This window comes from Dromaius novaehollandiae, chromosome 9 (assembly GCF_036370855.1).
Source record: "Dromaius novaehollandiae isolate bDroNov1 chromosome 9, bDroNov1.hap1, whole genome shotgun sequence".
Classification (NCBI taxonomy): domain Eukaryota; kingdom Metazoa; phylum Chordata; class Aves; order Casuariiformes; family Dromaiidae; genus Dromaius; species Dromaius novaehollandiae.
The window spans coordinates 19185915-19212613 of record NC_088106.1 but is presented as its reverse complement, the minus strand read 5'-3'; the positions used below and the strand labels follow the sequence as shown (position 1 = coordinate 19212613).

General features: G+C 36.3%; 2 protein-coding genes across 5 annotated transcripts in view; one reads left to right on the top strand and one right to left on the bottom strand.

The window, feature by feature from the left end:
* Positions 1-25375, top strand: part of ATP1B3 (ATPase Na+/K+ transporting subunit beta 3) — a 62222-nt gene extending 36847 nt beyond the window's left edge. The window contains exons 8-9 of one of the 2 annotated variants that reach the window (XR_010390502.1): positions 19151-19204; positions 19441-20273. The gene's annotated coding sequence lies outside the window, so the exon portion shown is untranslated. Of the gene's footprint in view, positions 1-19150; positions 19205-19440; positions 20274-24460 lie in introns of those variants that run through there. The other variant, XR_010390503.1, reaches the window with a different exon arrangement.
* TFDP2 (transcription factor Dp-2) overlaps positions 1059-26699 on the bottom strand; it is a 76566-nt gene continuing 50925 nt past the window's right edge. For all 3 annotated transcript variants that reach the window (XM_064516863.1, XM_064516864.1, XM_026101683.2), the window contains 5 exons: positions 24316-24384; positions 22446-22597; positions 16845-17011; positions 10043-10148; positions 1059-9158 (listed from right to left, as the gene is read on the bottom strand). In XM_064516863.1, coding sequence (XP_064372933.1) covers positions 8975-9158; positions 10043-10148; positions 16845-17011; positions 22446-22597; positions 24316-24384 — 678 coding nt within the window. In that variant the 3' untranslated portion in view covers positions 1059-8974. The remainder of the gene's footprint in view (positions 9159-10042; positions 10149-16844; positions 17012-22445; positions 22598-24315; positions 24385-26699) is intronic.

Here is a 26699-nt window from a genome sequence, read left to right as displayed (position 1 = left end):
ACCATATCCTCCCATTTCTTCAATTGTAATTCTGGCCCACGGAAACCACGTAACAACAGTTTTCAACTAGTTATTTGGAGCTAACAGAAGTCTGCTAGATCTGTTCATGAAAATGTCTTTCCTAATATGCCAATGTATATTAAATGAATGTTTTCTAGGAGAGGTCTGCATTAGAGATTGTTTTTATTACACAAAAAGTAACTTAGTTTTACAAGTTTTTTTTCCTACTGTCTTCTAATCTTTATTTTTCCAGATGATTTGAGCTTAAAAAAATTTTTTTTTTTTTTGGTGCATGTGGGAAAACAAGCACTGTGAAGTTACTTTGGGATTTTTGTATTCAAAGGAGTTGAGGGAAAGCCAGCACAGATGATGAAGGGGGACTGTACTTAACTCTCCTTAGATTTTTATTATTTAGGTTCTTGTTAACAAAATATGGGAACAGAGGTTGGAAGGGTATATACTTAGAACGTACAGATGTTTTAAAGGTGTCAACAGTGTGGAAAGATTATTTAGCATGAAACACAACGGTTGTACAAAGAGTTAGGGAATGTAATATAGCATACTGAGAAAGGCACTGTGAATACCTTCCCAGCAGGCTTGACTGTGAAACAGAAAGACCTCACACTTTTACTGTTAAGAAACGTCAATGGAAAAAGCCTGTATGAAACATGCATTGTATTTTGACGTGGAAATTAATTGGGTGATTTTGAGGCTTTCTTTTACCTATCAATTAGGTGCATTTCTTAATGAGACAGGAACTGGAATATTTCTAAACATTTTGCGAGCTACTTTGTCAATAGGTAATAATTTTAGGAGTCCAACATTTTTGCATGGATACTGACATGCAGAGTTTTTCTGAATGGTAGACTAACCAATGAGACTGCAATTGCTAGATTTTTGTATTTATTTTCAAAGTATCAAACCTTATGCAATTTCTCCTGGAGATTAAACCATAAAGTAGGGTTTTCCCTTTTTTTTTTTTTTTTAAACACACATACTGTGAGCATTAACATTGAACAACCTTCTTCCACATTTTTTTAAAAACAAGCCCAACCCTGTTGCCTTGAAAGTCTTTTATTATGTTCCTCTACAGTAAAGCTTCTTTCCTGTTCACAAACAGCTGGATATTGTTTTTGTCCAGTGTGTACATACTTTTCATGTCACTCAGCTGTCCGCTCCCTACCCCCCGCCCCCATTTTGCAATGTACAATTCCCACTTGCAGCATTTTCAGTAAACATGGGATCAAATGAGTATACAGAAATAGCTTCTTCTATAAAATTTCCATTAAAAAAATAACAAGTATTTATTTACAAAGTGTGTGCTACTACAAAGTAATATTTCCTATTGGTTCAAATATACAATATGCTAATGCCAGTGTTCCTATTAGGAAAGTAAAACTTTGTGTATGTATTTTTCTTTGTATTTCTGTGTGTCAGTGTTTAAAGCATATAAAATAGTACCCACAATCTCTTTATGCTACTCCTAGCCATGTACAATGTGTTAGCAGAAACTAACACTATTCGATCAAGGAAAAAAACAGGATAGCTTAATAGCAGTCTTTTTGCAAAAAGAAAACTTTATAATTTACAGGTATTTGGAAAGAAAGAAATCCATGGAGAATTCAAAAATCTGTAGCAAATTGTGTAAGATGAGTGGGCAACTTGGACTTTCCCAAAGATACAGAAATGTAGCATGGGAAAAGGGAGAAAATGCTTTAAGCTTAATTCTTGATTTCTGCCAACATGTTTTTGTGATACTGTATTCTAATAGATATTTTGGAGGGTAAGAATAGTGGATTAAAATAGTAAATTAAAATTTAAAATCCCATGTAGTTTGCATTGCCATGAATTAGATTTGTTAGTGCTCCTTTTCTTCCCATCCACCAAGTTTACAAAGCTTCCTTTAAGTTCAGCATTGAAAGTTGGCATAAAATATCTTTGTCTGACTGGCATCCTCCTCCTTTAAAAAAACAAAATAAACAAAAAAATCCCCAAACCCTAAATAACCTCTTCACCTATTTCATTTAAAACAATTAATGGACTTTTAAGTGGTTTCTGCATTTTAAACATAAGAAGGATGTCTCTCTAGAAGTTATTTCCATGTGGAACATAGCTATGTTAAAAAGTGTTACTGTAATAGAGATGGGAGGGTCACCTTTTTTCTTCATAATACATATTGCAGTGGCTCTGTAACATTGGTTGATATGTAAGTCAGCATTATTTCATTATTAAGGGATTGATCTGTTGCCAAATCTTCTTACAAGTGCCAACAGCCATGTAATGTTTTAAAAACTGTGCCTCTACTTGCTGGCTAGTGGTTCCTCGTGCTATGTAGAATATGCAAATACAAAGGTTGTTGCCTTATTTGCAGTCAAGTCCTGAGGGAAGAGGATGAACTCAGTTCTTACAGGCTTGTTCAAGTAAGATTTTTTTCAGAGTAGATGTTTGAGATACAGAGTCATATTGTTTGCATGTATTTCTCAATAGCACAACTTCTCTATCTGAAGTATTTTTCATGTATATGTCCTGGCTTTACACAAGGGAATGTGCCAGAAACTTGTGTGATGCATTTTGATTCAGGTGTTGTTTTCTTGGGAAATCTTGGGAGATCCACTTAATCCCTGCATCACTTGCAACCAAATCTACTAATTGTTAAAGTTACATTACAGATAGAACAAACCCACCAAAAAATTGGAGACTGATTTTTGTGGAGTTTATGCTTTCTGGTCAATGTTTTAACTTGTGTGGCCATTCAAGAGAGTTGTATGTGACCTAAAGGTAGCTTTAATCAAACCTATGTGTTGCTGAAAGGTTGTCATAAGAACCAAATTTAATCTTCACAACAAAGCAATATAAACTGAATTTTTCCCACCGAGTTATCTTTAAATTTAAGTGGAAAAGGTTTTGTGTGTGTGGTGGGGGTTTCTTCTTTTATTGCCGCGATCTTACAGATGTGCCATTGCTGCTACATGGAAGGCATGAGAACCACATAGCGCTAGGGATTAATTTCTCTGTTTCACTCAGCCTGGATAACAATAAAAAGCTTAAAACAAGTCACTGGGAAAGACTTGTTTTGTCTGGAGAAGTTTTCTATATACCTCATAGAAGAGTTTGATTTAAATCTACAGCAGGATTTAAATTTTAGATAGCTGTTTCCTGCTGTCAACTGATGTTCATATTTCTAAGTTAGGTGCCTAGGTGTGGAGAGGGTTATGCGTTTAAACATGGCATTTAGAGAAGTCAGAAAATTAAGTGGGCTGCCACCTATTCTAGCCAATAAAAAAATACTTGGAAGAGATGAAATTCTGGGCTACTGGGATGTTCCTGTATCTGCTTGGAATTGTCATCCCCTCTGACAAGGAGGTATCTGATCCAGGTCAGCCTGTTTTCCGTAATGGAGAAAGAAAAAAAAAAAGTTACTCATTTGCTTCCCATTGTTCCTAAGTGGGAGACTTTCCCTCCACCCCCGTAGGATTTGGCTGGTTATATCAAATGTCTTTTCCTCACAATTCAGAGGAGGGATTTTTGGTCTCCTGCCTCTTTAGATGCATGTCCTAACTGTTGGATTGTTGGATACTGTCAGAAAGATATATGCAGGAAGAAAACATTTTGGTTTTGGCTGATCTTTGAGGTAGGCCGGACAAAGTGGGAATATTAAAGGTGTGGAGTGAGCAAGCACTCTCTAAACAACTGTGACAAACGACCCCTATGATTGTCTGGGCTGAGTGCTTTTGTGAGTGTTCCCCCATCTAACTGTCAGCATCAGCTGGGGGAGGTATCTGTGAGTGCTAACTCAGGTAACTGGGTTGAGTGAGCTAGGAAATACTTGTATGAGCAGGATGGTAATACAGAGCAGAGGGAATGAACAACTGGGAATAAGCATTTTTTTTTTTTTTTTTTTGGCAATACAGCTGGGTCCAGAGGAGAACATTTGTTCACAGACTTATAAAAAAGCACTTACCAAACCAATTCCGAAGCATAAATAGCAAAGATATAACCTGATCTGAGAACTCAGGTAAGTCTAAGGCAGGAGAGTTTCGAGAAATGTAATGGTGTCAGGACTTGGTTATGTGTAGGCCTGCTAGAAGCAAGCTCTGCATTTAGAGCTGCTGATATACTTGGAGGGATAGGTGCGTGACAAATTCTGAATGCTTTACTGGCATGTCAGTTTGGACATAGGTAAAGAGTCTTGAAGAGGCACATTTAAAAAAAAAAAAAAAAACAAACAAAAAACCACACACAACCTCCACACCAACTTTTCTTAGCTTCTCAATGGTTCATCAGTAATGCTGCAAGAGGCACAATTTTCCAACGCTGAGGGGTTGAAGAGGGCTTCAGCCATAAAATATCCCAGACATTGTGATAACTGAACTGCAGCCTCTCTTTAAAATAAATTAAGCTCACAGTAAACAGAACATTTCCTCAAAGTATGACTGTTCCTAAAATTTATTGTTCAAAACTTTACAGAGCTCCTATGGTTTTTTTCCCGCTTCTCTGTGCGTGTGTGTGCGTGTGTGCGTGCGTGCATATATTTTCTTAAATACTTAACTCCTGACACCAAGAGAATCTTGTAATGAAGAGATACAAACAGGAGATCACAGTCAGAAGACTTGTTTTGGTTTGTTCACTATATAATATATCCTGTGGTTGCTTGCTTTGTTTTTAAATTAAACCAAAACCCAAATGTCTCCAGCTCATTAAAAGAAAAGTGTTTCAGCTGTAAAGAGCCAGTTAATTATAAAAATGAGTACTGCCTAGTGCTTAGTTTCACATGAGATTAAATTTGAGCTATACTCTTGTGTTAAAAGGGTGGGCGTGCTCAGAAGAAAGAGTACTTGACTTTTTAAACCTTAACTGTTGAATTCTGACTTCAACCATCGTTTTATGGATAAACTTGAGGGTGTTGGGTTTGGGTTTTTTGGGGGGAGAAGGGAAATTAAAATTTGGCTTTATTAGGCCTTTTTACATCATGCTACTCGAACCTGACTTAGTTAACTGGCACAAATCCCTCTGAGTATTCTGTATACTCAACTCGCAGCTGTTCAAACAGATTAGGAATATTTCCAAGCTATAGTTTAAAAGAACAGCCCTCCCCGCCAACCCCCACCCCAAACCCCTTAACCAAAATGGAAATACCTTCAGTATGGCTTGTATTAGTTTAATGAAGTTAGTTAAAATCATGCCTTCAGTTAAACTAATGTTCTGTGCTTTAGCATTTACTGAAATATACATGCTTTCTTAGATTAGGTGGATTTTTGCCATTAATTTCAGTGTTGAAATGAGAACACTGGCACAACTTTAATGTAACTTTTAAAACCAAAATCCACAAACATTATATCTGATTTCCACACAGTAGAAAAATGCTGTCTCCCACTCATAATTTCTCATCTAGTTTGTGGTGGTGACAAGTTTTTCTAAGTTAAATTTAGATTGTTTTCAAGCACCATAAAATAAGTCCAGAAAACTGTTTACTTCCAGTATATATAAAAGCATATATACACAGCATTATATTGCTTTCAGCCAACTGCTTTCTGAATGTGTAACCAATAGTGTTTCAAGAGACAGAAACATGTCACTTGTAAGTTCTACTTCAGATATTTATGGAAATTTAAATGTTAACTCTGCCTTATACGAGATACAATCTAGTACCAGTTGCTGGTTGTTTCATTTGAATGAATATTAAGTGTATTGCACAACAGAGTAGAAGACAGTGGCAGCTGAATAGAAAATGGGAAAACCAGTGTTGTTAATGACCGTATTACTCTGGAAAATGTCTGCTGGTGGCCCTCAGAGGAAGAGCCTGCATGCTGAAGCAACTGAACATGCCTACTGCCATTACCTTAGTGGGAACTGTGTGATTACTTAATGTTCTTGTTACTCATAATTGCTCAGAGCTCAATTCAGATGCAACATCTATGTTTTGTGAGGTTCTACTATTTTTTTTTTTAAATGTGTCAGCTAATATGAGCAAGAAGGGCTGAATGACTTGCCTGAGATCGTATAGGGAGTGACTAGGGCTGGATGAGGACCAGAATTCTCCTAGTTCCCAGACTCTAGTGTAACCACAAGACCACAGCGCTCTGGCGCTCTTCATTCTCAGCTGGAACTTGGCACAAAGAATCCCAAGGGAAGAATTTCCTTTTGAAGTCTTTTCTAAGTGTTCAAACTTGTTTTGTCCTTTGTATTTAACTAGTTCAGGGGAAGGAGGGGGAAAAAAAAAAAAAGGAAATCATGGTTCAACTGTCTACATAAATGTTATGTGCTCCTAGATTAAAAAACCAACCAAACAAAAAACCCCACAAAAAAACCCTAGTGGCTGATAGCTCAAAGTTTGCCAGAAAGCAAGTAGCTGTGCAGTCTGCTGCTTTGAAGGAAATGGACATCAGTGGGAACAAGATCTCACAGAACACCTTCCTCCTCAAAAGCAGAAAGCACAATGAAGCTAAGAAAATACCTTACACTTCTGGGCAAGAAGTTTTTTTACCAGCTTCTAATAATGCAAAGTGTTCCTCTTTTAACAATTGTTTAGATTAGTGTTTTGCTGGTTTTTCTTTTTATGCAAATTTTGAATGGGAAATGTAAAGAAAGTGTAAAGTCAGATATGTCCCCTAATGTATGGGGTCAGGCGGAAGAGTGAATTACTTTAAAAAAATGTTCTGTCCTTAAGAGTGCATTGGGATGTCCTGTGCATATCAGGTATCTTTGAATTTTCCATCTCCAGTCAAAGTTGACAGGATAGTTTTCCAAAAACAAAGTAATACTAAGAATAAAAAAAATTATCTGTTTGTATGAAATGTCATTCCTAAAACTGATAATTCCATAATAGTATGCCTGGAATATCTCCTCCTCTTCTTACTACAAAAGTGAGCCACTTCAATCAAGTGCATTGAATCCCTCAGTGAGAACATTTTTTTGTACTTGTAAAGCTTTTTTTCTTCATGCAGAGGTAGTGTTACAGATTTGGTTGAAGTGAGGTTAGTGTACATCCCTTGGTCAGCTGTTGTCTATGAACCATGTGCATAGTAGGACACTCTAACAGTCTTGCCCAGAGGGCGAATAACATGGTAAGCACACAGGAATTTTCTTCTTTGTGCATTTGCAAATCATTTGTGTAACCTAGATAGCTCTATTCACTCAAATGAGAGCTATGCCTAAATAATGGTGCCATCCTATCTGTACATCAAATGTAGGAGTTTAAACTATCTGTTGAAAGTTTCTACCTTGATGTTTTAATTTTTAATGTGAGAGTGCAGGTGTGCTTGAATGCTCCTTGCAGTTATACCTGTCCTGTATATAGCTAGTCATGTGCCAACTCCAGCAGAACAGCCAGGTAGCTTTCTAGCTAAAGCCTCAGTTTTTCTTACTAGTTCGGGATCATGTTGGCTTGAGTGCAGATTTGTCTGGAAAAGATAATGCGGACAGACCTCATACTGCGGTAGAGTAACAGCCACAGCAATCAAGGAATATAGTTTGCCACCATTGTTCAAGTGAGTAAGGTATTACAAGTTGCCTAATCTGTAACTACATAACAGAGACAAAGTCATTGTGTTCTGACAGCTAATATATTGGTACTTAGAAATAGTTCACTATTTACATGTAGTATAAAAACTAAAAAGGAGTTAACTTACTTATTTTTAACTGGAGTCACCTAATTAAAAATAGTTAACTTCAAGACTAGTTAAAATACTGAATGTTAGAACACCATTGGAAGAGTACCACCTATACTGTATTTTGCTTTGCTATTAAAGATTTCTTTTTCAAGTCTTTGTGACTGGATGTGATTTTAAGTATAGAATACAGAGCCTCCTGTTGTAAGCCTAATTTGTCTGTTCAGATGTGATTCATGTTGTGTAACTTCAGCCACAAATTATTTTAAGAAGTTGCTTGGTATTAGTATTTTCCGAAGGCGCATGAAGGTGCGTGCAACAGAAGTTAACTGTAAACAAGTTAAATTAGTGTATTATTATAATCCTAATCCAATTATCAATTGTCAAAATTGAATTCTCTTCCTAAGTATCTTAACCTGCGACTTCAAAAGTTTGACTTGCCTGCCCTGAATTTTAAAATCCTGCCCCGAAAGATGTTGCCCAAGATTCTTAACATAGAGGCCTTTTCTAAAATATACATGCTGTAAAATCAAATGGATTATAAAATTAGAACAGTAAAGGAGAAGTTACACTGGATACACTATAATCTATAAATACAATTTTTTTCACTTATTTTTTTTTTCCTTGAAAAAAAGCTGGTGCAGAGAATACTGCTATTTTAATCCTGACTGCTTAATAATGGCAAAGAATAATCACTTATTATAAATAAATTAGGCCTGCAGTATAAATGAACATAGGAACCTTTCAAAAGAGACATACTAATATTATTTTTAGAGTATCTAAAATGGATTTAATCTATTTCAAGATTCATTTAATCACTTGCAATTTATATTACTTTAAGATTCTTCTATACAGCAAGTTGAACAGAAAAAAGCAAACACTCTAACAGCCCCTCTCCCTATAATAATTTTCATACAAGATATTTTTAAATAGCTATTTTAGCACGTGAATGTGCACGCACTTTTTTTTTCTTTTTAAGGTAGCACAGCCAAAAAACAATGTGAAAATCAGCATTTGTTGACTGACCCTGTTTTCTTCTCCATCTGGTTAGGATAAGGGGAAGACAGAGACTTGAGACAGAATGTCCCAAGATGGAAAATGTGAACTTGATGTTTACTTTGCCAGATCTCCAGGGACTTTGTTCTTTTCCTTGGTTGTAGTTGATAAAAAACACTTTGCTCTGTGTCTGCATATCACTCTGTGTTCAAGTACAAAAAGTTTTCAATTTCAAATTTGGATGTGTTTGTTCTGAATCTTCGCTGAACACAGTGCAAACAAAAGCAAGAAACTTAAATAAAATCCAAAACAGGAGCTCTCATTAAGAACATGTATGAGCAGTATTTTGTGTACTCAGTTTTCTACTGTCTTTATTCTGGGGAGGAAGAATCTTCATCTTCATCCTCTTCATCTTCATCATTGAATGAGCATGGCGTTTCTCCCCGTGATTCTGAGTAGCGTGATGTTGCACTGCTGGACTGCTGACTGCTAGGGGCGAGGAACTGCCCAGTTGCTAAGGCCACTTCAGCATCCAAACACAACCCTGGATTCTCACTATCAAAACAACAGAAATGTTGAAATTTAGAGGATTTCTCAGGAAGGTTTAAGCTTTCTTTTTGACCTCGGCTATTCCCTTAAGAAAAGAAATGCTACCAACAAGGAAACATCCCAAAAGCTTTTACATAAAATACAGCTAATAGTTAAGAAAACTGCTGAAAATATTGGAAAATAGCGGGAGAAGATGATCATTGTAAGGCTGCTTTTTTTGTGTGTGTGTGTTTAAGCTTAGACAGGAATACATCCATCACAGTTTTGCCTACACACAGAAATGTATGCAAAATGAAATGAAGCTATTAAATGCCATAAAGAATACCCTGACCCAGAATAATTCCACCCCCTTTCTTTTTCAAAGGTATGGGTAACTGCCAGTGAAAGTGTGTGCGCGTGCTGCGGGGGAGGGTGGTTTGTCTTTTTTTTTTTTTTTTTTTTGCTTTTGGTTTGCTTTTAATTATGAAGAGACAGTGTAGACAAAACTTCTTCCATGAGACCTCAAGCAATAGTGCATTGAGTCACAAAATATTAATTTATATTCTTCATAAGTATTATCAGGCTTTCTTCCACATATAATTATCTATTTGTAGTCTGTGCCCAGACAGACATTTAACCTTAACCGGAAAACTCTGTTCTTTTAATAAAGGCTTGGAAGTGATTCTACTCCTTTGAACAATAGAAAACAGTATGTTCAGAAATTCAAACAAGTTGATTTGGCCTTTCAAACAATTACTTTATCAAGGAAGATGGCATAAGAGACTCTTTCACAATAAAAAGCAAGTGTAATGGGAAAGATCTCACTTTCTGCTTTTAAATAGTATGAAATAGTGAGGTCCTGAAAGTACCACAAGCATCAATATCCTTGAATTAAAAAAGACTTTAGTTACCTTGATTTAGAAACAGAAGTGCCTCCTGTTACTTCTATATGTGATGCTGCTTGTGCTGAATTTGAAAATAATCCTTGGTTCATCCAGGAAAATCCTGCAGACATATCTAGAAGAAAGCATATTTGCATGCATTATGGTTACAATTTTTCCTCCTTTACAATGTTGAACAACTTTGCATTCTATTTGGATTTGGGATTCCTTGTTTTATTTTAGAAGAGAGGGTACCAGTAGCTTGAATGCTGCTTTTATACTGTAGATGTCCTGTTTAATCAAGATGAGTGTGGGTTTTTTTTGTTTGTTTTTTTAATATCTGTTCCCCAGTGTGTGTGGATGTACTTAAGCCTTGCACGCCTCATACTCCGCATGTAAGCGGGTATATGGTGTAGCATGCTCAGTGGCCTCTCCATCTGATCTCAGTTGTGGAATTGCAGCATAGCTAGAAGGAGTCTGAGGGAGAAGGAAGGGAGAACAAAAAAAAAAACAAAACAAACAAACAAACAAAAAAAGTACATGTGACCTTTGCATCTGGAAGAACTGTGGTTATTCCTCTGAAACCTTAGTTGTATGAACCTGTCTGAAGGAATTCACACTGCAGGTGAGCCCAGCAGTAGCCATATGCAATCACAGGTACCTGAAATTTGAGGTTTGGAGTCCTTCATGGAAAACTTACTACTACAGACCCATCCTATCAAGAGCTACAAATGCATTTGCTGAAGGTATGACTGACTGGAGCTGTAGGTGTCAGGGTTGGAGATGCTGCAGTGAAGGAGAGAGCATGCATTTCAGTAGTGTGTGTGTGTGTTCTGATGGCTGAAGGCAGTTTCACCTTGGTGGTCTCATTGCTAGCTGTAACACCTAAACCATTTTGATGCACTTTGAATAGAAATGGCCACCAGCTTTGGATCAAACAGACCATGTAAAAGATTTAGTCTTGAGAATGTAAGAGAGCGAGATTTTTGTATACCGTATGTGTGATGTGTAAGTTTCTTCTCTAGAGACAGTAAATTTTAGGAATAAAATAGATTATAAGAATTAGCTTTTGGGTTAAGATGGAAGACAGAAAGCTATTTTGAGATGGAATTTGGGCAGGTCAATAAAAATGCCTTATCTAGAAAACAAATGAACAGAAAAAACTGTAAGCTGAATTAGGAACAAGTCAAAGAACTTGTTTTCCAATTCTCTTGTCAGAATTGTTCATGACTGGAAACAACTAACAGGTATTATTTGTTAGGGAATTTGAAAACAAATACTACGAGGATCTTAAGTAACCCATTCATGTCTGTTGGAGGGCTTGTCGCAGATTTATTCAAAGAATTCAGTATTACTGCAAGACCCTCAAAACTCGTTTCATCAAAGTAGAGACATTGCTATGTAGGCCCCAATTAAGCTGAACAAGGAACCAACCCCCCCCCCCCCAACCCCCATGGAACCATGGCAGGGGCTTTTGTTTGGCTTCTACTTGTCTTGGAGTTGAGGTACCTCAGTACTATGTTTTCACTGTGTTTGAGATGGGGCCTAGCTCTCATGTCTTTTGCTGATTAGTATTAGCATTAAGTAATCATAAACATAAAACATTTTTATAGAGCTATTTTTGATAATCAGCCAGCTATGACTTTCATATTAAATAGCTCTTTGAAAAGAGCTGAGCTGTTTCTAACTACTAGTACTTCACGTTGCAGCTAGTAAACATTTGGGAGGAGGAAGAGAATTTCTGGATTTTCTTTCTTTACTTCCTCACTAACCAGAGCTGCTACCAGTTAGTTTAGTGTTGCTCTAAGGCATGTATAGTCACAAACAGGGAATACTGTTCATTACACATGAGATTTAAACCAAAATAAAAGTTACTGAAACTGTCTAGTTCTTTTTCACAGTGCTTGAATGGGGCATCAGCAGGATTCATTAAACCTGGACTGACTTACAGTCCTTCCCAGGCCTAACAAAAACCTCTGTTCTGTATAGCATGATGGCAGTGAAATGGGATTGTACTATTCATATTTCATCCAGAACTGCTTCATAATAGCAGATATGAAGAATAACTAAAAGCACTTGTTACATACACTTTCTCATTTCTCTGTGTTCTTACTAAGTTTGAGTGTTCTGGAGATGCTACAATGTATTGCCTAGGACAGGGACTATTAGGTAGTTTGTCACAGCTTCCCCCACAGCCACATAAATTGGCTCACAATCCATAGGGTGCCACAGACTACTTCACTTTGTGCCGTGGAGAATTATAGCAGGGAGGTAGTTTAAAAGATATGTTACACGAGAAAGGACAGCAAGGCTGACATTTCAGCAGGGGTTACTTGGAACAAGACAGAAAACAGTAATAAATGGCAGCTTTAGGGTGATCTGTGAGGAGTGAATAGATGAGAATAATCGAGTATGGACACAGCTGGCTGGCTTTCATTAAGATTGTCCTAAATGCTGTTTTGGTTTTACAGAGAACATGTTTTGACAGCTTCCGCCTATGCTTGCACACTGCTCTGAACCATTTGGAATGACAGCACTGCATTTAGGTTAATAAAGTGGATTAGAGATGTATCACAATGTTGTTTCCTGGTCTTTAGAAAGGGTGTACCTGGGTGCACATGCTTCATATTCCAGAAGAGTATGTCACTGCTAGTTAGCTTGAGTTTTAATAAGAGTTTGGGCTAATACCTAGCTTTTCTTTTTGAAAAGTAGGCTGGAGAGAAGTATGAATTTTGTGTATGAGGCAGAAAGAAGGTTCATGGATATGTATCACTGCCTTGTACTTTGATTGCCTGGTACTTGTAAATTCAGTTTTCCAACTGGGCTATGAGGAGCCAGGGAAAAGAGGAAGTCTACCACAGGACGGTACTCTGGATACAGTTCTACAACAGTTCATGCTGTTCTAAACCAGTGCTGGATGAGCAGAAATAGGGCCCTCTCACTCTCTTCTTTACACTTGCATTGTGCTGGTTTGGACCCTTGGATAGCTAGTTCTACATGCTAAGTTGTCAGAAACTACCCTGCCAAATAAAAAGCCTGCAGATTAGCACCCTGAACCAGCTCATGAGGGGGGTCAAATGAAAGTAGTTATGTTAAAGTTAAGAGAATGGGCAGGAATGTATATAATTAGGAATGGGACCTGGGGATGCCAAATTAAGCTGGTGACACTGTAGACACCCTAGAAACGACATTGCTCTTTTCACATTATGAACCTGGCAAGTACTGTGAGTGTAGTACATTCTGTTTCATGTCCATCACTTTTTCTGGATTACTTACTTAGCTGAAGCAACGCTTTACTGTTAATTTTTGCTGTAAATTATGTTTAAGCTGCTGTACCCTCTACTCTTGCTCTCGTTTGTGAGGCTAGTAAAAAGGTAAAATGATAAATTTAGAAGTCTGCATCAGCTACAATCAAGCAAATGACAGAAAAGGGCCCTGTATACTTCTGTCACACAGTTTAAGATACGTGGAGTAGTTTGCTTTATGGTGTTAAGGGTGCCTCAATTTCTGCTGATTTCATGGGAGTCAGACACCTGGGGATCATGTTGGAGGAGCATACCCATGTAGTACCTAAAATTATTTATCTAAATAAAGTGGTTTGATAAAATACACATTAAAAAAGTCTTTCTGGTAAAATGTCATGTAACCTGTAGAAAACCTAGTAAGACAGTATTTTTTATCATATTAAGGCACTTAAAGAATGACTAAAACCCATGATGCTTCTAAAAGGAAAATACATGGATGCACACAGTATCAGTTGGCTTAAGCAGTTCCAAGGAAGTTATTTGGCATGTTTAATGCAACTGTGAAGCAAGTTATTTCAGAAAAAAGTTTTTTAGCTGAGATGCTTCATGTTTTGTTGTAAATTTTACATTTCTTTCATTGAATTGGTTTAGAACTGGATTCTTCCAAGTGTTTATCCAGTCCTACTAGCAAGCATTACAATACAGGCTATTGTTACTGTTTGGAAGTCAGTACTTATCTGAAAAAAGAAGACCAGACTGAGGTCAGATTAACATTCTGTAGGAAATGACTTAAGAGTAATCTCTGCCAGTGGTAAGTTTAGCAATGAGTTCAAGTAACTTACCTACTTACACACATTAGAATGGGGCTGCTTTCTACAGCAGTTAAGTTCATAGAGTCAGCTAGTGTGGGAAAACTCTTTACTGTCTGTACTTTACTGTCTGTAATAAGTATACCCAGTGAATAAATAAAAGACATGATTTGCTTTTCTTGTAGAGTAGTTAATTGAAGCCTACTTAAAGCACCATCCTGAAAGCTACAGAAACAAGCCATGAATTCTGGAAACCAGTTATTAGCATTGCATTTCACTACTCTTGCAGTGTAAGAAACAAAGCATAAAGACTGCCAAGGTCAAAATCGGAAGTTATACTTAACTGAAGACATGTAATCAGGCAAATGCTGCCTTTTCAAGTATTGTGCAAAACATTTAAATCTACTTCTCTTTTTTGCCAGTTACTGCCATTAGAAGGCTTTGCTATGCAATTCATATGCTCAACTGTAAATCTGCGCTGTGTAATTAAGTTACAAGCAACAGATAAAAGAAACCTTTTAACTACATCTACATACTCTAGTAACATTACTTTCAGACTATTTTTTTCAGCGCCTGAAACTACTACTGAATATAACCCATGCCTAAAGAGTGTATTACTGCCTCAAAGCATTTTGAATGAAAAGGCAAATCAATACATTCCTCATAATTAAAATTCTATATAGGTTTCTGGCTGCTGATCCACTACTAGAGGAATTACCCTAATCACAACATTCTTTAAGAATGTTTAATCTTGGAAACTGTTTTTTCCATTTAGTTTCTTTGAAAGAGAGTACTACTTGTTCCTCACTTCCACGGGAACATCTTAACTGTTTGCCTTTAATGCTTTCAATAAAAAACATTCCAGAAGTACATTGGTATGATTGAGTTTATTAAAACAAACCCAATGAATTGCTACTCACTAGTTTAGATATGAAGAGTTTAATCTCTAAAATGTGGTTTAACACAGTATTTTCTATAAGTTTAAAGTTTAAACCTATTCTCTGAAGATAAATTAATTCTGTATTAAAATTAAATAGAAAATTTTATTTTCATCTTCAATACAACAGGGCAGTTAAGTTATTCCAAGGCTATAGCATGACCAACAGAACTGGTTCTGCTCCTACCACCTTTTCTGCATTGATGGCAAATCATGCCATAAGTAATTTTTAGTTGGGTCAGCTTGCAAGGAACAAAAATAGATGGTGGAATTTCTCTTTTTGACATCGGTGCAGCCATATACAGGCTGGGTGTATAATTTCAAAATCGAATGAAATGAAAAGATAAATTCTTAATTTAAAAACCTACAGGATAAAGAGACCAGGAAAACAAACATGTTTTGATAAGCATAAGTGCATACAAAATAGTTTGAAATCTTGAGCCATATAAAAAAACCACTGTTTTTTAGTGAATGTAACTGAATTCTAACATATCCAGCAGTATTTTTCCATGTCATGAATTAAAATCATTTATAATTCTCTCATGTAATAAAATCAAGAAAACAAAAATACATGTTTAGCTTTGTGACTATTTAACTATATTTTGATTAGCAAAATGAATAGCATATTTAGTATAAAACCTACATTTAAAAGCTCCTGATATGAAGATTAAATGCTGCCAACAGAAGACAACCAACATTAGGAAAGTTTTTAAAAAGTTAAATGTTTGAAGTTTCTAATCTCCCTGTAGGGGAGAGATTGAAGTTTCCAATTTTTCCTGTAAAAAAGACAGGTTTCTACTACAGTCATTAAAACAAGGCCAGTATCTAGTTAGTAGAGAAATCAGGGCAACAGCTTCGTTCCTACTTTCCTCAGAAATGAAGGCCTGTTTACATCAACTCATCAGGTAAAACTTCCTTTAGAGATGAAGTCTCTCTAGAAAACTTAAGAAAATGTTAGGCCAAGTTTAAGATTCAGGTAGAGCAAAAATAATGCAGTGTGACAATAATTAAAGGAAATAATTAAATATTTAAGCAGCTCTACTCTAATGATGCAACACTGAAGCCTATTTAGGTTTATGTCTATTAAGGTGTGACCTTAAAGCAGTTAGTTCAAACAGTGTGACTAGGAGAGATCAAAGCCTCCCCATGAGACACCTACCTGAACTCTGGATCTTCCTGCTGAATTCAGAGGTGCTCAGTTCTCAAACAGCACCTGCTGTTCATGTCTTTGATCTGAATATCACTGTTTCACATGTTAAGTGAAAATGACTGGCTGAGATAGTAGGACAGCAGAACCTACAACCCATGTATTTGAGAGTTCCCTGGGCATGTGTGCATGGACAAATGCAGACATGAGTTCCTTCAGCTGTGGTTCAAGTCAAGCAGAGCTCACCTAGCTCAGGCAGGGTGCTAATGCAGCTGGGCCACATTTGCATCATACGCAACAGCTCAAGCTGCTCTCTTTCTTTCCTTCCCTCCTTTACACAAAGAAGAGGTTAAGACCTCTCTTCCAGTTTGTTTGCACATCCAAAGTTACTCAAAAAATAATACTAACTCAATGAAAAGTTGTGTTCTTATCTTTTAGCTACTTAAATAATTTCTGCAAATAGATGCAAAATAATGCAGCTCTCTCAGAAGCTTGTTCTGAATTATTTTAAGTTTATGTGAAAACTATGATAAGCCTTCCAAAACTAACTGTAAAACAACTGTTCTATGTATAGGCTTTCATAAAACTGCCTCAAATGCTATCTACCTATGTAGGTGAACATCATTAAATTTGCTTCAGTTAGTTAATGTTATAAATTTGATCAGGAACAATATTTAAGTGGCAGCTAACTTACCTGTGATGTAGCCTTCTAAAGCTTTTGGCACCAGTGATTTTGCAGTTCTTAGGTCCTCAGCTGAACATTTGCCTGCCTCAAGCCCAAAGGACATTCCCATTCTCTTCAGCACCTCACTGTCATCATGAATCTCAAAAGTGTTATCGAAATTAAAGAGGTATTCAAATCTGCATATAAAAAGTCAAAGTGAGATGGTTTTGAAAAGAAGCATAGCTTTGCATTTATTTTTTTGATATGCAGCAAGGTAGGTGTTGTAAATGGGCCTTAAAAAATGCAGCAATTTTTTTTTTCCTAGCATGTCTACAGGCTTTAAAGTAGTACTTTCTCAATTAAAGCAACTTTTCCATTGCAGGAAAATAGTCTGAATTTTTCTCCCTCATTAAACAGATTCAAAGGGGAAGAGAGAGGTCTTACTAAAACATTAACCTTCACTTGTACTAAATCCAGTACTTCTAAAGGTCATCTGCAGCCCCGTCACCAAAATGAGTTTTGTTTTTGCTTCTTTTACATTTCACTTTCTGTTCTAATCTGCAACGCTCCTCCTGTGAACTGACCTATTTACCTTGGTATAATTTTGCTTTTTGGATGCATTTTTTTCAAGTAAGCAAGCAGCTAGTAAAGTTCTGTGTTCAAAGTCCAGTATGTTCAAAACCTAGAATTTCTGCTGCAGGGGTCTCAAAATGTTTTTCATTGCATGTACCAGTGGAAATAGTAACAAAAACTGAAGCGTACTTTTAGCACCAGATGTGGCATCTAGACTGGCCTTATGCTATAATCGCAGGCTGTTAAATTTCCTTAGCATTGGTCCAAGGATTAAAATAGAAGACTTATTTCTGATTTATTTCCCAGTCCCTCATTTTTCTGCTGACAAATCCCTATCCCTGGAAAAGCAATCCAGTCTTTAAAAGATAACTTACTGGTGGGTCTTCCAATTGCCTCCCAAAGCTACTGTGTCATGTGGATATTTTTGGGTTTTTTCATACTAATTTTTACACCTGATCCAACTAAATTGGGCAAAGTTACATGTTACTCTGTGTCTATGCACAAAAATTGCATCTACTATCAAATGCACATGCTTTGTACTAGGTATAACTGTTAGTTACAGGCATTTATTTTGTAGCTCATACAGTGATACTTGTATAACCTATATTGCTCATACAGCTATATTTAATTAAGCTTAACCACATCAAAAGGGAAGTAAGTGTCACTATACTGTGATTGTACAACTATGTTCATACTACCCTGGACTGATGCAGTTAAAGTGATGCAACTGTACTGAGACAAATGGGGTATGGAAGAATGCAGTCATACCTAATCCAGCAAGCTGTACATAAGTAATAACAGAATTCAGCTATATGGTACAGTGTTAAAGGCAGTATTTGCTGATAGCGCCACATTTTTCCTCTGATGTGTTGTCTTGGAATTGTCTATATTCCCAAATTTAGTTTGAAAAAAACCCTCCCTTTCTTAAGAAAATAAGAATGGTCATAGTATGCCCCCAAAAAAGAAGAGCCTGTGTAGCTTGGAGTTCTCTTTCCAGCTATGACCAAATACTGGATAATAAGAAAGCAGTGTAAGAACAGGAGAAACTTATGGTAATACGGCTCCAATATAGGTTCTAGCAGCCTCTGACCTGGGAAGTCCCTATGCTTTTTCTACCTTTGTCCTTAAAAGCTATTTAAGGATTTTCTTTAAGTGACTTCACATGACCACCTTTTGAACCTGTGTAACTTTTCGGTACAACATTAAATGCTAAGGTTTGCATAGTTAAACTGTTACAAAAAAAGAACTTGCATTCTTTTTGTATGAAATCTGCCACCTGATAATGTCTTTTAATGTCTCCTAATTTTAATAGCAACTTTGAATAGCTGTTCTATATGCACATGCCCCATGCCGCCCGTGATTTCTCAGACCTCTATGAATCCACTGTCCTCTCTTTTCTAGGCCAAAGAGTCTATCTGTTCCTTCTATGAAAGCCTTTTCATAGCTTTAGTCATTTTTGCTGCCCTCCTGTGTCTGTCTCTCTCCTAGTTCTGCTATACCTTCTTCCAAGAAATCTTGACCAGGAGAGCATATAATATTCAGATATAAAAGCATGACACACAAACTAAAGTTTTAAACTTTATTCCTTACTCTTTCTCCTAATAATTCCTAACATTTTTTGGCCACTATTGAGCAATGCACTTTTGGTCTCATAGAATGATCTATTGCAATGCCATCTTATTATTCAGTGCTAAAAGCTAGGTCCAGAGGCCAATATTGTTTATGTACAGTTGAGTACAGTTCCTTCCTCTTCCTCTCCATAGGTAAGTGTAAATTTCATCAGAAATGAAGTTCATCTGCTAATTTGTCATGTAGAGGTATGTTATCTCTTAGTTCTTTAGCTCTTCAGTAGGCGTTCATTTTTATTTCCTTGAATAATTATTGTCAGCTAACTCTTCCATCTTTTTATCATGACAAACCAGTGGGATTTTGCTGTTCCTTCCCCCTTCGTTGTAATAACCTACACTTTGGTTCTACCTTTTCTTTCCTAACATTTAGCCAATTATTAAATTCATGAATGAATTTTCCCTCATTCCATTTATTTTCTTTAAAGGCTGCTATGGAGTGGCCTTGTAACATCAACTGGACTACCTTGTTTCACATGCTCATTGACTGACAGATTGGAGGTAGCATGACTTCATTTGATTATAGCTATGTTATTTGTTCTATGTTGTATGGTACTTATTCACATGTCTGAATCTTTGCTGTAAGGTCTACACACTAATCTGTTTATCGATCAGTTAGGTTTTTTTTTTTTAAAAAAGGTGTCCTATTTGTCACCTTCCATTCTTCGGGTACAAAGTAGTTTTAATATTAGCTTTATATACTACTTCACACTTGAGCTTCTTTATAATACTAAGGTGAACACCATCTGTTCCCAGTGATTTGTTACTGTTCCTCTTATTGAATTATTCTACCAACTTGGAGATACTTAAATTCTGTCAGATTCTAATGTCTGAATACACATACATACAGACACACACAGTTTTAACATAAAAATATCTTTAAGCTCCACTGTCTGAGAGTAATTCTTTTAGTCATGTACAGGGGAATTTTTTTTTTTTTTTAATCTTTTAATTGTGGCTGTATTTCCTTTGATTGCTCCCTTATACAGCTTGATAATGTACAGGCCCTATAAGCTCTTTATAAGCTTCCTGTTTCTGTACTGAAGAAAGGTTTGTGTTTAAGAAGTTACTCATCTGCTTTATTATGTTTAGCTTGTTACGTGTTGTTCTTTTCCCTGTTTGGATATAACTTACCTTTTGGAAAGCTGTTGTCCTTCTTTTAATGTCCTGCTTTCTATGCTGTTGTTAGCTGTGCTGAACTGTTTCTTGGGATTTATTATTATTATTATTAAAAAGTCTGAGCTCTGCATTTCTTTTGAAACTCAGAGTCCTTGATGCATGCATGTGTTTTTACCCTTTATATTTACCCATCTTCCTTTCTGAACTTACCTACTTTAAAACTAGGTATTCTGGTTTCTGTGTCTCTCACCTTTTAAGAATTCTAGCATTTGTATGCTGTATTTGACTTACTTTTTCAGATGCTTTGTCTTTTCAGCATGACTTCTGACTTTTATTTTTATCTGGTGACTCTCTGTTTTTGTTTACTCCAGCTTCAGAAATGTCATTTCCACTGTGCTGTTTGGCACATGTGTGCCTTCTCAAATACTAAGTAAAAATTGTCCAATAAACTCATCATCTTACATGCCAGAAATTTCATTCTGTTTTGGATAGATGTAGGTAATTCCCCCTATGTATATTTTCCCAAGCAGTGATTTTCTTTGGGAGATCCTCTGTAAATATGATTTTGACTGACCAACACTGTGATGTTACACTGGGTCATCTGTTTGCCGGACTTTTTAACAGCACCTGCTGGTGCATCAGAAATACAAACCAAACAATAGTTTATATAAATGTTGTTTGGGAGAAGGAAGGGAAAACAACTGAGTTTGCCAGCAGTGGTGTTGGGCAGGGCAAAATAGTTTGGCAAATGCTCCAGGAAATTGGAGTACTGGAATTCTCCAAATTGAGTAACCACACTTTGACAGCTGCCTTATTCAGCAGATCAATATAACAGTGGTTTAAATATTAGCAGTTTCGGGCACTGTTCATCTACACACTGCTGCTGCCACTAATCAGTTACACAAATAATAATCACAGTGGAAAGCGTGTTTAGTTTGGATTGCACACTTCATGATCTCAGGGTGATGTTAATATTGAAACCCAGTTATATAAATTGAAATATCAACAATTTAAATTATTTCAGTGTGCTCATTTTTAGCGGTAGTGTTTTCTTACACTTTGTGATTGTCTATGCACATGCTGTACCTCTAGATAGCCAAAGTTTAGCTTCATCACTGACAAATTCAAAGCAGCAATTCTGAAGCTTCAATATGAAATTGTTTGTTAATGACTTAAAACCTATATACAGAACAGTGTTTTAAGTGAGAACTGTATAGTGTATCTATAGAATAAGGGTATAGTTAAGTTAAATCAATACCAATCTTAAAATTTCCAACTTGCTGAGTTGGCGTGCTGGTGGGATTATTCCAAAAGTTTTGTCACAGAATATACTGGGCTTCAGTTATATGTATTCTACAACAATTCTACTTCTACTAGGTGTTGCTTTTGGCACATTGGTGTTTAGGTAATTAGGGACCGTCTTTCTATTTTTGCTGTATCTGAATTCACTTTGAAGTTCAATACAGGATTTGTACACTACAGCATTAAATCTGTAACCCATAATAGCTGAAACAAAGTTATTTTCAGCCAATAAACTGGTTGTCAGAAGTTGATTAACAGTTAACGTAATAATACCCCATACTTTCAGTCATTCTTTCACAGGATGGAGAACATAAGCTCCCAGAAGTATATAAGTGGACGATTTTCAGATTAACAGAAAAGAGTGGAACTGTAGCAACAATACATATGCTTACACTGGAAATGTTTCAAGTTTCTGCATCACTTCCTTCCTTTTTTTCTTTGAAGAGCTAGGTACAAACCTTTTGCTGTTGAAAGATGTCAACCATTTCTTTCAAAGCTGTTATTGTTACCTCTAGGAAGTTACTTTTGTGTTACATGGATCACCATGTATTTCTGAATAAACAGATTTACGCTATTACAGAAGTAAGAATTCAGAAGCACCAGCATATGCCTTTATGAAAAGCTGGTGCAGTCCTAGTATATAACAATTTGCTGTCTCCTGTGCAGTGTAGGCTCCTTGGAATGTCATTCTGAAATGCCTTTTACAACAGTAAAAGTCAGCCTGTTCTGACTAATGGTTATGTGGCTGCATTATTTATTTTTATATATATATATGGTATATAATTGGTGTGTGTGTGTAATGTGTGTATATATATTATATATATACACACACATGCCTTTTTTATATATATATATAAAAATGGAAGGAAGTAACACTGAGGGGAAAAGAAATGAAGAAAAACTTAAATGCACAATTAATTTTAGTAAACTAAAAAAAAAAATTTTGTTCAAAGAAAAATTCCAGTCCACAAAGAAAATAATATTCTAAAGTTTGATTCCACAACACACTCACTTATCGCTTGATATGCTGCAGTCTATGACAGTTTTTTTGCTAGTGTTGACTATTAAGAAAGGCAGCTGTATTGTAGAGTTCAAAGCTGGAGGGCCTTGATTTTGCTGTTCATTTTGCTGATTTCTTTGTACCAAGTTTTTGAATGCTATTTGCTATAAGAAAGAAAGAAAAAGCAATCACTGACATTCAAATGAAGACATCAACATTTCCAAGAGTTGGAATTTAATAGCTCTTATTCGCCAAATATCAATTTCTCCAGTAATTTTCTGTCAAAAGTAAGTCTGGCCTAATTTCCCCTTTGCACTTATTAGTGAAACTGGCCAGGAACAACAGAAGTTAAACTCTATTTTTTCATGCATATCCTAATGCATATGCCCCCGCTGCAATCCCTGGAGATGAAACAAGAATGGTGCAATGAAGTTTGGCAGAGAATACCTCCCAGCTCCTTTTGAAAACTCAGTCAAACATCTTCTCTGTTAGTTTATATGCATAATTACCTCAGACTAGGAGTTAATTACACTTAAAAGTTAATGGGAATTATGGCATTCCTGATCCATATCCTCTTCCCCTTCCCATCCACTCCCCCTTTTCTCTCCTCTAACTAGTTAGTTTTGAAATTCTCCCCTTAAAGTGTTAAACTGGGGCTGTTTATGACACCACTTCTTCTCTATTGGATTCTTAGGCCCATATCTCTGTATGTATGAAAATACGTATTTGTAGGAAATGTTATTTTGGGATTGGAAGCAAGTCAGTGTGCTTGCCCACACTGAGGCATTATTTATTCCATTTAAGGGGAAGATAGACAGACAAAACCCAGAAGGGCCAGTAAACCATTTGACAGTGAACATAATTAAGGATATAATGACAGTCGTAGATAGTAAGAAACTGCAAATCGGTCATTTTCACACCAGGTATTTGAGGGCCTGACTTGCCAGGTTAATTTCATGTTGCTCTTAGAGAAGCTGCTTATTTATTTATTAGGTCAGATGGAATTAGAACTGTACCCTTCTACATAGAAAAACTATTTCTGATGCTGAAAAAAGGAGAAGCATCATATATTTAAAGTTCCAGTGCGTATCTAATTACATTAAAATTGTATCATTACATTAGTACCACAGCAAAAACCCCACCACACATTAGCCTTAAGTCTGTAACTTAATCTTACTAACTTAACTGTGCTTAACCTTAGCCTGTAACTTCATACAAAACTTTGATTGTATTCGAATTACTCAAAGTGCACAGGCCAAAACATTTAAGAATGTTCATAACTGTATTTACAAAATGCCGCTTTATAAACAGAGCTGCATCTGAAATATGATATTTCTCCAATTTAAGCCAAAATTCAAATAGTCTCAAAGTTTTCCTAGGTGCGTATCAGAATGTAAAAGGGCTGGATTTACCAGCCTTTCATTCTTAGGAGCCAGAAGTGTCTGTCCTCCCCAAAGCTTAGTACATTTTTACTGAAGTTCAGCTGTAGATTTTTTTCCTTAGAATAAAAGAGAAAATTTTTAACAGGAACTAGTCAGAGAAGTGCACTAGAGCACTTCGAGCTGTTCCCATTCTCGCTACTGTAGATAATGCTAAAGCCTTGGAGAACATTTATACAGGGTTGTGGTAAGTCAATACAAGAAGCTGTTTTACAATAGGTAAAAATGAACCAAGAAGTGAAGTGCAGGTAAGAGGTCCCCATACCAGATGCCAGAAAGGTCACCTCTAAAACTTTTTCCCCTTAGTATACCATAGTTGTTAAATAAGTCAAGAAGGAACTTCAGAAGTTCTAACATGTTGGATTCTTACTTGATAACTTCATTTTATATATCTATGCATCTATATGTATAGAGAGAAATATGAAAAATACAATTAAACATACCTGCAACAGCAGTTCTTGTAGCTGGGCTCTCTTCTGTTTTATCCGTTCAATCCGCCTCTGTTTCTCTATCTTAAAATAGAAATGTAAATGCACAAATATAATTACTGAATTTACCTTGTCTGTTTCATTGTGCCAAATTGAACAGGCTTTAAAGTGACCAGTGTGGTAGCACCGTTACCAAAATCTGTTCTTTCCCTTTGTAAATGGTGGTGAATTCCAGGGCATGGTAAGTAAATTGCAAAATCTTTTCAGCCATAACCATTTGTCATGTCATCTTCTTTTTCAAATGGACTAATCACATGATGGAGTTTTCCATGAAAGAGGACTAACCAACTATAATTTTTTTCTTTTTCAATCATTTTTAACTTCATTAAAGAATCACAATTATTTCAAGAGACTGTACCATTTCCCCACCAGTTCCTCCTCTATGTTGTGTATGAGTGCCAATCAGGAAAAGGAAGTGCTGATTACCACCAAATTAAGCACTTGGGATTTTGCAGGTGCAGGGAGGGTGTTTGGGATTCCCCCCGCCCCCCCAGCTCTTGGAATTGTGCATGTCCCTTCTACTGTTCTCCCAGTTGCAAGTGACTTGAGATAAAGGTATGAAGACTGGGCACTGGATCATCTCCTACATCTTTCTAATGCCGTACCAGGAAGTTACAGGTGACCTCCACTTTTTTTGACTGCTCATCTGAGATTTGATTGAATTGACAAGATTTCAGCAACAGAGAAGGGACAGAGGAATAACATTTGCTTCATCTACATCAGCATGGAATCACTTTCTTTCAGCAGTGCTTAGTAATGCCAGTTTACTGGGCAAAGCTGTCCTCAACTTGAACAGACGATGTTCCAGACAGTAATAGTACTGCATCCCTACTGACACTGCAGATATAACCAGCTGTATTTTAAATAGTGTTTTGTGGGAAACACTAAAGAATTGGGCAGTTTTGACAAAGCTACAGTGCTAGCCATTTTGCTTTAAAAATGTTTTTCCTAAATTTTCCTGTTGCTACCAACACTGTATCATTGTTCCCAGAAATATTAAACTCAGCTTAAATTACCTTTCCATTTAATTACTGAAACTAAATGATGTAATATTTTAAATCTTAGCTGGCTTAAAAAAAAAACTTTTTTGTTTATGATGCCTTTTTTCCCAGTTAATGTTTGAAATGCTTCCTTCAAAGCACAGTGTATGACTGTCTCTGCTGGGACAAACACATAACTCTTAGAAGCAATTAAATATTAAAGAAAGATTTAATTTAGATGTATTTTCTGTATAACAGGCTTTTCTGCACTGATTTTTTTCAGATATCCTTGTTACAGAATTACATTTTGAGAAGAGTTGGCACTTTACACTGATTCATAAGGAAATCGATTTTCTGGTTTACGCACCATGAAAATGCAGCCTTATTTCCTAGTATGTCACAGAAAGCAACATTTTAAGAAAATCTGCCCCACTTCCATTTTCTGCGTATGTAATTAGAGCCTGAAACAGTGACTGGCATATGATCATTGCAGGTAACACAATGAAATTCAAGTTTATTATTCATAACAATAACCTATACTGGGGATAATGCATTCCCATGAATGCACAAGAAGTACAAATTTATCAATCGCTTGAAAACAAGCAAACAAAAAAACCCCTCCTGAAGTATAGCGATCAGGCATACACACACTCCTTGGGTGCATGTATTTTCCAAGCAGCTCTAATAGACAAGATAATAAAAGCATTTTTCTTAGTACATCTAGAAAGACAATACATGTAAATGAACCTGCCCAACATAGACTGTTTTGTATTGGACAGGCAAATCTCTCTCAGCCTTTTAAGTTACCTAATGCAACAAATATCACAAATACAATACATGTTAAGATGTATTTCATGATAGTGACTACTGTAACTTATGCTTTGTATGTATGGAGCATTTGCCCTGAAGGACAAGCAACATTTCTGCATGTAAAGTCTGTCAGCCTTGCAAAAAAGTGGTAACTTTTAGCCTGCTGGAAGAAACAATGGAAAACTTTAAATTTTTCCTGCTAGTTTGTAACTTGACATCCTAACACAATTATTTCTATATTCAATTTCCTTTTAATGGTGTCTCGAAGCACCATTAAATAGCAAAAGCACGCATTAATAGCAAAATAGGCTTCCTTCAAATGTATACCACTTTGTCAGCATAATTGTACCATGAATTTTAATTGGTTGTGGTTAATTCAGGCTACTACTAACTTTAAGGTTGATGTTATCCCTGCCTTAATCAGTGCTCATTTTTTGCAAGGTGTAAACAGTTTTAAAAACTTCATGTAATGTATGCTAAATAAAACTGAACTAAAAATACATAAGCATATCATTTCAGTTTACTGAAATATGAAAAGTGATTCTGATA